Here is a 14,502-nt window from a genome sequence, read left to right as displayed (position 1 = left end):
AAATGCATATATAGATGTGCACAAGAATATACTTTTTGCAATTATCTTGTTTCTACTTACTAATAAAAGTATGTTTATCACGTGTCGAAAAATTTGTAATTAAAATGGCGAAATTCAAGTTAAAGGGTTTTTGTTATACGAAACAGAAATTTATTTATAAAATTAAAGACATAATAATGTATTAAATGTGGAAGCTTTATTAAACAGTAAATACCTTTTATCAAAGCTGTGATATATTCTAGGATAAAATTATTTGTATAATAATTTGAAAAATAAACTTAATTAATTCAACTACGACAACACTTTATACACAAAAATACACATAAATATTATATGGATACTATAAACATTTATTACGTCACATAAGTACAATTGAACACCAAGGGGTTCTAAATTATTATTTTTGTTACGTTATTAATACGTTTAAATTAATGTAGCTTAAGGCTTTACATATTCATAAATAATTTACTCTTGATTTGCTTACACAAATACATACTCTCTTAAATATATTTTACTCTCTGTACAACATATGAACAAGTGTATATATATATTGTATATATGTATACATATCACAATCTTTCATTCAAAATTCATACATTCATACCGCATACAAGATAGAAGAACTTCGAGGCATCATATTGATAATTAGAATGAAAATTGTTACAACACGGTCGATGAGGTGAAACAGATTAATTGTGTTGCAAATAGCATCTGACTTGACTACAGCACATTCATTTTCAAACATTTGTTGAGATCGTTTATGATAGTTTAAAATTGAAACGCATACAGCCCAATGCAATAAATTACATTGGCATTCGATGAGAAACAGCTGCACAAAACGAATTAAAATTCGAACAATAATTATGAGTCATCATAAATTTTGCAGAGTTTGCAACGTATTTCCTTACGGTATGCAATAGTTACCAAATACTAAGAACAACTTTTATACTGTTATAATGTTAGAATCTATGGTTTAATAAAGTTCATTCGCCTGACCGAGAAAATTTTAGCTGAATAATGTAACTGCTCAGCTATTGCTATTCGTGTCAATAAAGTAATTTTCTTTTCCAATTTTTCTTAAAAGCTTAAATCACACTTATTGTCAGCTACAGACTAATTTTTCAAACGAACAGATCAATCATTAATCACTTATAAAAGCAGCAGTTCTCTTCATTGCTAATTGTTGAGATTACATCAAAATTACTGTAAACATTAATCTTGATTTACTGTATCAGAAATCGACAAAGTTTGCATTATTGGTAAAGTTTAAGTCAATGAACCCACCCTACAATTCACTACTTTGAATGTTCTTTTTTAGCGAAACTACTTTTCTTACAACCATCATACACGTCACAAATTTTGCTTTGTGTTACAGAAGCATATTATTTCTAGTTAGATTCGTAACTTATATAATAAACGTATTGTACTACCTGCATTCAGTCTTTGTTGATAAAGTAATTAAAAGTCATGGAAATCATTGTGTACGTTAAACTGTAAAATTAACTAGGAACTACAAATAGGATAAAAATATTTAGTTAATCTGGGTCCCGATTTCGTAATAATTTCAATCTGCCTTTCTGTATTTATGATTTCATCATTTCAATCAAATAATTATTACCAGTAGTATTTATATATATATATATATCGGGCAGCTGAATTAATTTTGCAACACTTCGCTGTGTTTAAAAGTTAAGGAAGATTTATTTCAATCGTAGAGAGTACAAGTTTCTGAGAAGACTATATAATTCCAAATTCATAAGGCCAACAGAATGCATTAAATTCTGAATCAATGTTCAGACAAACTCCGATCTTTCATTTCACAAGTCAAATTGAAATAATCTTTCCATTTGTTAAACAGTTTTAATTCAATTTAGGAATAGTATAATTATTTAAACATTTGCTTCTCTCTTGAGCTTTGTGACCGATATTAATTATCAACGATTCGTCATGGCAGTATAGAAATGGCAGCTTATTAAGTGAGACGGGTGATCTTAAACGGGTGAAAACAGAGACTAATGTGCCGTCCATTAGTTGAAATTGAGATTCTCTTCATAGAGTTTCTTACGTGGCAGAGATATTCACACCTGGACGAAGTAATATGTTGCAGACAATACCTCACAGTCGTTTTGCAAACTTTCCTGTAGTAACACTCAGGTTAATTTTTCATTTAGTAAATTCTGATCAATTCCCTCGACTGTCCGCTCAGTCGCGTCAATCTCCCGAACTGGACGATTTACCACCGTCAAGCGTTTGCTCATATAGGCAAAGGGCACGATGAACAAACTCATATTGTTCTGCCGTTTGAATCATACCTCCTCTATCATACCTAAAAAAAAAAAGATGATTTTTAAGTTGTTTACAACTTTAATATTTTCTGATTATGTAACAAAATTTTAATTCAGTCTAGCAAATATTACATACCTCATTTGACATAAAATGCCCAACACATCCACATTTCCGTCTCGCAGTAGTTGTATCATTCCAGTTGCTAAAGCTATGAAACATCCGGTCCGTCCAATTCCTGCACTACAATGAACAACAACCGGTCCTGATAGAGAATTTACTTCTGCAGCTAAACTAACAAGGGTATCTGCAGCTTCGGGTACAGCATGGTCCGGCCATGAATCAAACCTAGAAATATTTATTAATGTTACATCGAAACATTAATATTAAAATATTTTAAAGAAATTAATAAACTTGAGAAAAATTACCAATAATGCTGCACATGTCTCCTTTCTCCTTCGTATTTAAGTTCTAAATCTCTGATAGTGTAACCATCTCTGGTATCAAGAGATGTAACAGTAATGGTAAAAGATACAGCTTGTATGCGACTATTTTTATCCTGCGGAAAATATGCCTCACATTTTGTTTTGGCGGCTTCATGTAGTTTTGTCATCATAACAATAACGGGAACTTTCTCTGCCCACACCATTTTCCAAAAATCATCTACTGTGTGAGCCAATGGTCCCTGTGTTGCAATGTAGCGGGCATCTTCTCCGTCATATCCCTATTAAAGGAGACATATAATAATACGAAACACCATACACAGAAGTTATGTTTTACAAATATTATTTCTACTTTATACATACCCGAATGTAGTTAGCGTTGATATAACTAGAAAGCGGATCATCAGAGGAACCTGGTAAAACTACTCGTGATTGCGGGTTTGGCAGTACAGAACAATATCTATTTTTCACCCAAGATCCGTAAATACCTAGTTCCTCAGGTAAATTAAGCGGAACTTCCCAAAATTCTTTATGCAATGATGCTGGATCATTGACAGCCTTCTTCAGTTGAGTCCTTGATAGAACGTTTCCAGCGCTTAACAAAAATTCTTCTGCTGTACATTCACGAGTAGGTGTAACTACATGCGGTGGACTTTCAGGTGGCGGTGCCAATTCTATAGTCAAACTTGCACTTGAACCACGTCGTTCTAGTAATCCTTTCGCTCTTACGCGTATAGGTTCTGGTCTGCGTTCTGGAGTTGCCACTGACATTACCTAGAAACAAAATAATTTATTAAAGTTATGAAAGTCTTTATTATAATTCCCCATTTCACTCTGAACATTTAATAAATATACCTCAGGTAAACCAGTAACTGGTCGTACAGACTGAATAGATACAGATGGTTTTACTGTAGGTTGATGCACCCATTGACCTTCAACAGATCCTTTTGTAGTTTTAGCAAGTTTTCCCGAATGACACACAGCACCTTCCTCTACCAAACCTCTCCTATCACCATCTTCTGAATCCTTTTCACACGACATTTGTTTCCACAGCCATAACAAAATCTAAACACAAGTGAAATATTATTGTAGACTGTTTTGTCCCAGTATGTATATTGAACTTATTATAAATTAAATTACACAAAAATAATATCTTACCAAGAATGTAAAGAGAATAGCACCAGCAATGGCACAAAGTGCTACAAAGAGGGATAACTGCCAGTCTAGCCATGGTAAAGTTCCAGTGGAACGTACCTCCTGTCCTGCACGGGTACTGAGTTGAGCTGCTTGCAAATCCATTCCAGCATCATCCAGTCCCGTTATGGACTGTGGGATCCTACATAAAACAAACTTGTATATTCAATGTGATTTTCATTAAATAATAATCACATATAAAATATAAGCTTTTAAGAATATACCTGTGACGAGATCTAGCAGACATTCCCTCGGTAGACGGCAATAAAGAGATAGGCAGCACTGTGTCTGTGTGCCACCTTTGTTCAGTAATTAAGTAAAACTTCTCCAAAGGATCTGAATTATCATCATTACTCGAAATGTCATAATAGTTTGCATCATTTACATAGTGTTTAGTCAATGGAGTACTTGTACCTCCTGCAAAAGAAACAAAAATATATTGTAGATACTGATATGCTAAGCAAAATTTATTTCTTTACATGGTAGTACCATGTAATCAAATACTAACGTATATGTATAAAATATTCTTTAAGAATATAGTGTTAATTTTAGTTTTAATAACATGTACATAATAACTAAATTTCTGTTATCACAAAAATTACGAATGCATCTTTAAGATGTCGCAACACAGAAGACACTGGCACAACGTTACGCGTTCAAGTGGGTATAATTAAATCAAATTATTACTGAATGAATACAGTTACACATATTATTAACGAAATACGAAACTCCTTTCCGTTGCCTTCATCAACAACGTATTCCACTTCACGGCAATAATGCCGATCATGATTCTAGCCGTCGGAAAAAGATTTCGTGCCGTCGCACAGGAAGTAAACATCGTGCGTTAATTTTTATGAACGAAGGCACCAAGGAAATTCTGAAGCGGGGAAGGGTGACAGTGTAACGAGCAGATGGATACACCAATTCAAGGAGTGCATGTGACAAGTGGATGAATAGCATCGTTCCCAGTCACGAACACAAACTTGCATGGCCGTGTCCGTACACGCGCCTCCCGTTTACACACAGCATGAAAACAACGAACACAAATAAACTACATCCTGTTTTCGGAGCGTGTGTACGCGGGCAACAGAACGCACAGACCGAACAGCGCGATAGGAAGAACGAAGAAGGACGGTTCCTGTTAACGATTTGATCCGATACCTTTCGCAAGAAGCACGCACGTCAAGAGCACGAGGATCGTGTTGGACAAAGCGAAGAACAGGCTGCGATTTGAAACTAGCGGCTGCGTAAACGTGTACACAGCCATGTCGATGCCGTTAGCAGAAGACCAGTCGATCTCGTCTGCGCAAGCCTCTCGTTCGAACTGCCGAAGACGCTGTTCGGGTACCCTGACCTGGGCTTCGGTCAGGCTCGGCCTTGCACCAGGTTACGTGCGGGAGGAAATACCAGCCAATCAGCGAGCAGACGCACGCAAACGGGAGCCAATCCCGTCGACAGTTTACTATCAGCGCCGGGAATTCAGCGGAAGGGACTCAAGGTGAATGAAAGCGAAGCACGTGCAACTAATGATAGTAAAGCGCATTCGGAATCAAGTTTTACGTTTGCCCATTGAGACCAAGTGAGAAGGTTATTCCGTTCCAGGCGACGAATGCATGTCCGCTTCGTCTCATTTATTGCGACAAACGCGTTCTCACGCAGAAAATGCTACGCTCGCTTAACGGAAATACCAATTTTACGCGCCAATGCCAGAACTTGGATACCAGAACTCGTCTTAAGGAAGAAACATCACAGTAATAGGTACAATGAAAATTTATTTTACTTCTTGTGCATTTTCTAGAGGATTGAGCTTCGAAAATGTTATTTTCAAATTTTACTTGAATCGAGCCAAAATTGACGAAGTTTTTTTTAGAGCAAATTCTATTGACGACGAATAATGAAACTTTAGATGCCTTTTTTTCAAAACCATATTTTTCAAAGTAGTCTAGTGGGCATTTCCAAGATCACGGTAATAGGTACATAGAAAATTTATTTTACTTCTTGTGCATTTTCTAGAGGATTGAAGCTTCGAAAATGTTATTTTCAAATTTTACTTGAATCGAGCCAAATTTGACGAATTTTTGTTTGGAGCAAATCCTATTGACGACGAATAATGAAACTTTAGATGCATTTTTTTTCAAAATCATATCTTTCAATGTGGTTCAGTGGGTATTTCCAAAACTATACATCCGATCGATTTAAAATTTTAACAAATTGATCATAACATAAACGAATTATCATTAGTTTGAGTCTTCACTTGTATTTTTTTTAAATATTAAAACGTTATGTAAACATGTAGAAATAAGACCGCATTTTTCGATCCGTCAAGTCTCAAATTCTTTGAAGAACCAATTATGAAAGTATATATTCCATTAGCAACTTTTCCACATGTCTCGAGCTCTTATTTATTGAAGAATTACCCAAAATTTACATTAGGTTTGGTAATAAAAAGAAAATAAAATTCTCTTTCCATTGAAATCACGTTCACAGTCTAAAAACCACACATTTACGTAATTGAATCTAAGTCTCGAGATTACTAATAATTCTTAATACAATTTTGACAAAGTATTTATAGAACAACAAACAATATACTTAAAATTCAGAAGCTTTGTTTATCTCCTTAACAACGCAAGAATTAATTTCTATATCTTATTTATATTCAGTAAAAATTAGGGATGATCAATTCAGGAAACGATTTTGAATCGAAATAACTTGAATCATTAAAATTGAAAAATTGTTTTCCTAGCTACTAGTTATATCTTACATGTACATTGAAATCTTTAAGTCAACTCTGCATATTTATATTTAAAACATTACTAAGAGAACATTAACCAGAAATTAAATGGTAAATTAATCACTGTTTATTGACCACTTATTTAATGATAGTAACTATCATGCAGATGATTGAATGATATCTGGCTGCAGTTTTCAATTGCTTGCTTTTAAAAATAAGCGTTGAGCTAGAACGGATATTCCTTACAATTAGCAAATACTGACTGGCAGCAATGGTTAACGAAGGATAAACAATTTGATGTATTTTTTAATCATTTTTTAAGAATGTTACATAAAAAGAACGTAAAAGCTCCGGCAAAAATACGTATATACTTTTGTCGTAAAAAACAGAACGAATTCGCATGAAACTCAAAAAGAACAAAAGGAAAAGGAATTTCATATTTTAAGGGAGGTAGGATTTTGTTTTTTCTTTCTTCTTTCTGCAATATGAACAAACATTTTTGTTGGAATTTCTACGTTATTCTTATTGCACATTTTTGACAAATTATGGGATAAATGAAAGCATTGATTCGTCATTTAAAAAATCAGATATCCTAGGCAAAATATGACCGATTGCAACCAGCAAAAAAAACTAATCTTTTGGAATTAATATTGACAACCATTCTGCCACTTTAAAAATAAAAACATATCTGTGTAATTTGAACATTATCTATGGGGACGTTTATAGGTCACGGATAGCCGTCACGGTTGTTAACATTAAAAGAAACATTTTTACGTTGCGCTGACGCATCCCGAGAATGAATCATCCTGTAATCGTGCGGCATGAAATTAAAGTTTCTCATGAAAAAATAAAGAAAAAAAAAAAGAGTTGAAACGGTTGTAGCATTGTTCGTTGTCTGAGTTTGAATTACCGTGCACTAAAATACCGTCGAAGCACTGCCTCATGTTTGCGCAAGTGTAGAGCATCGCGTATTTTTCCAGCCAGAAATTGTAAACGAATCGCAGTTCCTTGTCACTTTTTAAACACATAACGCTGGCCGATTAATATGTACCCGATGATGGAATAATCTTCGCTTATCTCGCAACTGGCTACTCGATGCAAAACACGGTATTTACGCGATCGCTGCCCGCGTTAAGTAATTTCGCGCTGCCCGTGTTGGTTTCTCTGTTTATCGACTCTTTATTGGCGGATTCTCGAAATAATATTCGACCGTACGAAAATTTAGGCGTACGTCTTACGCGTTTCTCAAGAATATCTCGGTGATTCAGAAAACCGGATGCTGGCCATTCATCCCTGCCATATGCCCGACATCCAATATTCTCTCTGCCCAATCATTCTCTTGTTCTGCTTATATTTCGTCCATCTTTACGCCCCGCGAAAGGAAGCTATCGAATTAAAAACGTTCAGTCTGCCGTCTCGATACAAATTATTCTTGTTCCTCCATCGAATTTCTCTGGTTTCATTGTCTGAATTTTTTCTATACTTTCTTCGAACGCTGTGCTGATTTTAAAATCCAATTGTTGCGACGCTGAAGCATTTCGACGTAAATTGAGATTGAACAATGTGAACGAATAACATTGCATTTGTATAGTTTGTATGTTATATTCGATTAATATATAATATTATATATTATATAATCTTTCGCCAGTTGTACTTTTAATTGGCTTACGAGGCATACCAATCGCTCGCGTTACAGTACTTCTACTGTATTTCTCGTAGCTGACGTTCAATGAACTCTCATTTCTCTGAAGCTACACATTGTCCACTGATGCCTGTCACTCAACAATGGTAACCGGCTATCATTGTTGTAGCAGCAGCTGAAAAATCAATAACCAGTGTAGCAGAACCGAATCTTCGAATCACCCATGCGTGTCCCTTTTCTATAAATTCGTGAATTCATTTGGTCGAACATAGTCACGAACGAATGAACGCAACTCTTGCGTTATGTGCATACACTGGTACCTTCTTTGTGCAGTTGAACGTGTGAAAGCGATGTAACTCGTACTACACTTTGCGTTGGCTCGAGTTTCGGCTTAAAAAATATACATGCACCGCACAATTCATCGACAAACCGAAATTCAACAACACTACTTGTACTGTTCAAAATTAATAGTAGGTCCAATTACTTTGTGTACCTCGTGTCACAAAAAAGAAAAACAGTAAACAAAATTCCCACCAAACGATACAAAGCGTTGTAAGTTCAGAAAATTCAACGACGGGACGAGGGAATAAGATCATCTTTCGTATTTAAAAATCGACGACGAACGAGGTTTAATGGTTTCGATGAATTACCGATCGTTTCATGAGATACTGGAATCACGTCACAATCGATTTCCATTGTTATCGATAAAAAGGTAGAAAGTAAAAGGAACGGAGCGATTCAGACGACGGTAGGGGAAATTCTCACTCGAGATGAACATTTACGAAAGTACACGAGCGTGGATCTGCACGAATCGTAGGGCGGTCATGCCACTGACTAAATTAGAGGTTCCATTCACCCTTCTGAGGGAGCTTGTGAGCTTTCGTAGGGCGCACGCAGCCAGACACGCAGTTGCGTAAAATTGCGCGCCGCTGATTGGTCTCCGAACGTGGATAGCGTGGGTGGTGCCTGGCTGTTTTGCAAGGGTTTTTCGACCACTTTATCGAGTTATTCTTGTTATAAAAAGTTCCTATTCGCGATCAACGGATTGTAATTGATCGTACGATTCGTTAAGTTTGACTAATATACAGGGTGTTCGGCCACCCCAGAGAAACATTTAAATGGGAGATTCTAGGGGCCAAAATAAGACGAAAATCAAAAATGTTAATTTGTTGATTGAGGCTTCGTTAAAAAGTTATTAAAAAATTAAATTAAAAAATTTCAAATCGTTCTAAAAAAATTATTTCTGGTTGTAGGGGTCAATTATAATCATTTTTGGTCAACACACATACCCTCGAAATCCTACCCACTTTCGAGAAAAAAATTCAAGAAGGTGGACTTTTTCGACAAAATTAAAAAATTTCTAATCGTTATAAAAAAATTATTTTTAGTTGTGGGAGTCAATTACAATCATTTTTGGTGAATAGATATACTTCCGAAATCCTACACACTTTTGAGAAAAAAATTCGAGTAGGTTTTAAAATATTTCGGCGAAATTAAAAAATTTCAAATCGTTATAAAAAAATTATGTTTAGTTGTGGGGGTCAATTACAATCATTTTTGGTCAATACACATACCCTCGAAATCCTACGCACTTTCGAGAAAAAAATTCCTTACCGAAAATCTAATTTCAGGCCAGAAATGTTACTCCAAAATTTCGTGCGTGTCTTTAAAATGTCATAACTTCTGAACGGATTGGACGATTGTAATGTTTAAAAAAGCAATCAACGCGTATTTTAATGAAGAATACGTAGAAATTCTAAAAATATTGGAAAAGTTGATCCTTGACCCCGTAAAGTGAGAAAAACCCCATAAAAGTGGTCCAATTTTCAAACGACTGTAACTCCTACAATAGTGAATGTCTCTCATTGAAATTTGTTTCTGAAGTAGAGCTCGTGGGCACCTACAAAAAAGTATTAAACAACTTTTCTGTACAGCGTCAAACAAATTTATTAAAAATGAAAAACAAATTTTTAGGAAAAATCGACAGGGGGTAGGTGCTGAAATTTTTCGGCGGAAAAAAAAAATTTCAAATCGTTCTGAAAAAATTATTTCCGGTGCGGGGGTCAATTACAATCATTCTTGGTGAATACACATACCCCCGTAATCCTACGTATTTTCGAGAAAAAAATTCTTTACCGAAAATATACTATGTGGTCGGAAATGTTTCTGTAACTTTTTAACGAAGCCTCAAGCAACAAATTAGTATCCTTGATTTTCGTCTTATTTTGGCCTCTAGAATCTCCCATTAAAACGTCGTTTACAATAATCATAAAATTAATGAATAACGTTTAATTTCAATCTACAAATCGTTCACTTTATGCCAAATGGCGAATAAAAATATAATACTGTAGTTTATTTACAGTTTTGATTCTATTGAATAGTTATAGGAATATCATTCTAATTTTTATTTTTATTTAACCAATAATAAATAGAAGGTTGTTTGCTTTTATTCTATATTAGAAGTTTTTTAGTTACGAATTCTACCCATTTCTACTTTGGGTGACCTTTGGATGAATTAATTACCCTTATACGATTTAAACGGTATTTAAATTTGTACGTTAGTTTATTCGTTGCTATCCATTTTCAACCAGTGAATTATATGCAGGCATTTGGTAATTATTTTACGATAACGACTAATTGAATATATTATTAATACGTGTATTCATCAGAATCACTTTATAATTTTTCCTTTCTTAGCCCATTTATATTAATGTCGCTTAGAAGGAGGGCATCGTTCAGTTATTAAATATAATTAATAAATAAAAATTTGAAGTATTAATCACTACAAAACTAGGTAAGTAATTAAAAAGCTGTGGATTGAAATTAAACTGTATTCTTCAATCTTTTATCTCGACCGTTCGTTTTAGCTTTTCTCGAGAGAACAGTCTTTAACTAAAGAATACACACATACAACACGACATTATGTACATGATCTGATAGTGCAGCCTAGCAAACTTTAATCAATAATGAAGCGAAATGTAGTGATAGATACGTGAGATAGAAGTCTGTCCTAGTAAAATTATCAAATTAGTAATAACAAATCATAAGAAAAGAAAAATGTAATTTGTAGATTTAGATTCTCTTACACATGCTAGGCGCAGCTTCACAATAATCATAAAATTATATTAAATTCGTTAATTCGATTCAAGAATTATGCAATTTTTGTTCGTTCAATACGATATGTATCATTTTATAATTCTGATTTTAATTTTAATTTAACCAATAACACGGAAGATTGTTTTATTCGTTACTCGAAATTTTTGCCTAGGTATTTTGCTCATCCTCACTCTGCACGACGAATATTTGAATTTCTTGTTAGTTTTTCTCATTACGACTATTCCTTTGCAATTATCGATTCGACTGGCAGGTATCTAATAATTATTTCACGATAGATACAGTAGCGATCATATACACATAAACGAATTCTAAATAAATAACTGGACGTGTAATAATAACGTGATCGTTTTAACATATATCGTTAATACATAAATTTATCTGATAATCACCGTACAATTATCGACGTATAACGAGACACGGTAGGCCGTCAAAGGATTTTGCTATTCGCACGACTGGATAAGAGCATCTATAAAGTTCAGTGAGCGCTCAATGAAATCTTGTTGAACGTTTACTATAAAACCTTCGTTATTCACTGCGAGTCGTTGGCCGAGGTCTTTGCGACCCACGCTGATAAAGCGCTTTCAAAAATCGCCCGTCGAAGGTTCCCATTGTTTCTTCGATGCAATGTAGCGCTCTACACTCGCCACTCAAAGATATTCAAATTTAACAATTTTCACGATCGATTCAATCTACGCGCCTCGTATCTTTTATTCGTCGAAAACTCCGTCGACGTAGGACGCCCCTCAATCCCTCGAAATCGTGGCAAAAAGGTGAAAATGTCAGACGACTCGAAAGAGACGGATAAAATTGCTGAAGTTGTCTAGATTATTATTCGACGCGTGGGTGGGAAAGAAGATCGCGTTATGTAAGGACGGTTTCTAAGGTCAATAAACGTAACTGCTATCTGCTGTACCTTAATGTTTCCTTTCGGTGTGCGCTGCCAGACAGTGAAAACGATGTCTTCGTCTCGCGAAAACGACGGTACCTACGCGTTGAAAAGCAGAAGAAAAGAGGATAATCCTAGGGCGATTTTCTCGATGCTTGTACGCCGAGCACGTGCGACGTGCTCCACTCCAAGTACCTCTTTTTTTTATCTGTGATTCTCTTTCTTCCGCTTCTCGCACCTGGAATGTTACGCAAATTGGTATGCAGACACGCAGACTGAATATATTTAAAGAGACTTGGAATTTATACATAAGCATTTTCACAAGCACGGGGAATTTAATAGAAGGTTATCGTACGAACGAAGCAAGGAATCATTCATTCACGAGATAAACAATCAACGACCATTTTCGTTTCGGCTATTCATATTTCACGAGCGTCGCGTGGTTGCAGTTTTAATGAAAAGATGATACGAGTTGTCCCCGCTGAAGCAAATTAGACCATGCCGAATCGATTTCTCCGTTCTAGGTTGTCTCATGACGGAATGACTCATGGGAACTCTACGTGACTGTTTGTTCGATTTTGTTGAACGTTAAATCGTTTGAAATTTGAAAAAAATCTAGAAACGTACATTCGTTTTAGTTCGCCATTTATTATTATTATCTGCACCGTCGAACGTGTGTATTGTTCGCCGATCAATCGATTCGCGCGAATTGTCGTACATAGCGTTCCTAGACACTATAGTCTCGTAAAAATATTTCCAACCGTACGAAATACTTACCGCTTTCGACCGGGTACCCAAGCAGCGTCTTCACAACTTTAAACGAACATCAAACACTCGCCAGTCTGTTTCTCGGTCAGCTTCGTTCCGCTCGTGCCTCGGTCTTTCTTGCTGTAGGTAAAACTTAAAAAATTCATCGCTTTACGTCTCTCGCGTTTCAAGAAGCACGGATGGCAAACACCAGCCCGACGGTCCATTCAGGGAGTGTCGAACGAAGATCTCGAGTCGATCCAACTCCTTCACGATTGCCAGCGGCTGAAGATCTTCATCGGCCACGCGCGTTTCCCGCGTTAAACGGTTGTAATTGGTCCTGGTGGTTCCAATCGCGAATCTCGACGTTGGTCTTCCTCTGTCCCGACGACGATGGTTCGATCGCGTTCTAAATGGATTTTAAAGTCTGTTTCCGGCGGCTCGAACGATCGACGAGGAGAGGGCGAGCGATTCGCGCAACGCCGGCTACTTGCATCGGACGCATCTGAATGGCGTCTGAACGGGTTGCAAAATGACGACCAACTGCATTCACCTCCTTCGACGGCCGTTGAGGGTGGCGAGGTGGAGTGCAGACGCGCGCATTCGTGACACGGATACGAGGCGACCCACCTTCCCCTCTTTCACAGTACGCGGCCTCGCTTCATCCCCTGAACGCCACCCGACAGGGTGCTGCGGCTACTGATGGTGTCGTTCTTTCTTCTCTCCAAGTGCACCGCCCGTCCTCCCGCCAACCAGAGTACCTGCACACTTTTCCGCCGCCATCCCTTCCTGCTCCACGCATCCCTAAACTCTCTCAGCAAATGCCTCCTTCATGTGTGTGTGTCTTTCAGCTCCACCTGTAACCGGGATGTTTTTCATGCTACATTATTTTAGGACGAAGATAGTTCAAGGACAGTTTCAATCCGACCGCGTCTGGCTCGAATTGATGAGCACGGGTCCCGCGTATTGACCTATTTCAGAGTTGTTAGGGTAATTCAGTTTTGGAAGCGTTCAACGAATCACTGGGTGGAAAGGTGAGGATGGATCGATAAACGCGGGCGACTTTTAAAATAAATTCACCCCTAAAAGCGAAACTGATACCTTGTGGGGTTAGAGAGGGGAACGCGATAACGCGTTATGACAGTGTCTATCGGTCGTTGGGATTTAGAATCGTAATAATGATATACTGTACAGAACTCATACTTATGGCTACAGCAGTGGTTCTTAACCTTCTTCCTCCTTCTTTTAGGAGTCCTTCTTTTGGAGTTTGTGAACCCTGCCACGGAATAATATCTTCAACCCATTTATATGTTCATTTAATAATTCTATATGTTCTTGAGAAAATACTGCAAAAATGCCTTAGTTTTCCATTGAACACTTCTATAGCAACAATAATTTCAAATAAACAAGCTTCAATCATAATGTGTCTATCGGTCGTCGGGATTTAGAATCGTAATAA

The 14,502-nt window shown here is 36.6% G+C and overlaps 1 protein-coding gene and 1 long non-coding RNA gene across 3 annotated transcripts in view; one reads left to right on the top strand and one right to left on the bottom strand.

The window, feature by feature from the left end:
* LOC143340556 (uncharacterized) overlaps positions 1 to 14,502 on the top strand; it is a 78,397-nt gene that overhangs the window by 94 nt on the left and 63,801 nt on the right. The window lies entirely within an intron of this gene.
* On the bottom strand, positions 178 to 13,659 carry LOC143340553 (tyrosine-protein phosphatase non-receptor type 5). Of its 2 annotated transcripts, XM_076762665.1 has the most exons (9): positions 13,074 to 13,659; positions 12,324 to 12,534; positions 4,145 to 4,337; positions 3,885 to 4,062; positions 3,582 to 3,791; positions 3,090 to 3,500; positions 2,712 to 3,007; positions 2,422 to 2,631; positions 178 to 2,326 (listed from the first exon to the last, which is right to left on the bottom strand). In XM_076762665.1, exons 3-9 carry the CDS (start codon positions 4,165 to 4,167, stop codon positions 2,212 to 2,214), a joined length of 1,443 nt encoding a protein of 480 aa, XP_076618780.1. In that variant the 5' UTR covers positions 4,168 to 4,337; positions 12,324 to 12,534; positions 13,074 to 13,659; the 3' UTR covers positions 178 to 2,211. The 2 variants fall into 2 exon arrangements, with proteins under 2 accessions (XP_076618780.1, XP_076618779.1); XM_076762664.1 differs by lacking the exons at positions 12,324 to 12,534; positions 13,074 to 13,659 and adding an exon at positions 5,082 to 5,232.

Source organism: Colletes latitarsis, chromosome 3 (assembly GCF_051014445.1).
Source record: "Colletes latitarsis isolate SP2378_abdomen chromosome 3, iyColLati1, whole genome shotgun sequence".
In the NCBI taxonomy this organism is placed as follows: Eukaryota; Metazoa; Arthropoda; class Insecta; order Hymenoptera; family Colletidae; genus Colletes; species Colletes latitarsis.
The sequence above is the reverse complement of the archived record's forward strand: the minus strand, read 5'-3'. Positions and strand labels throughout refer to the sequence as shown.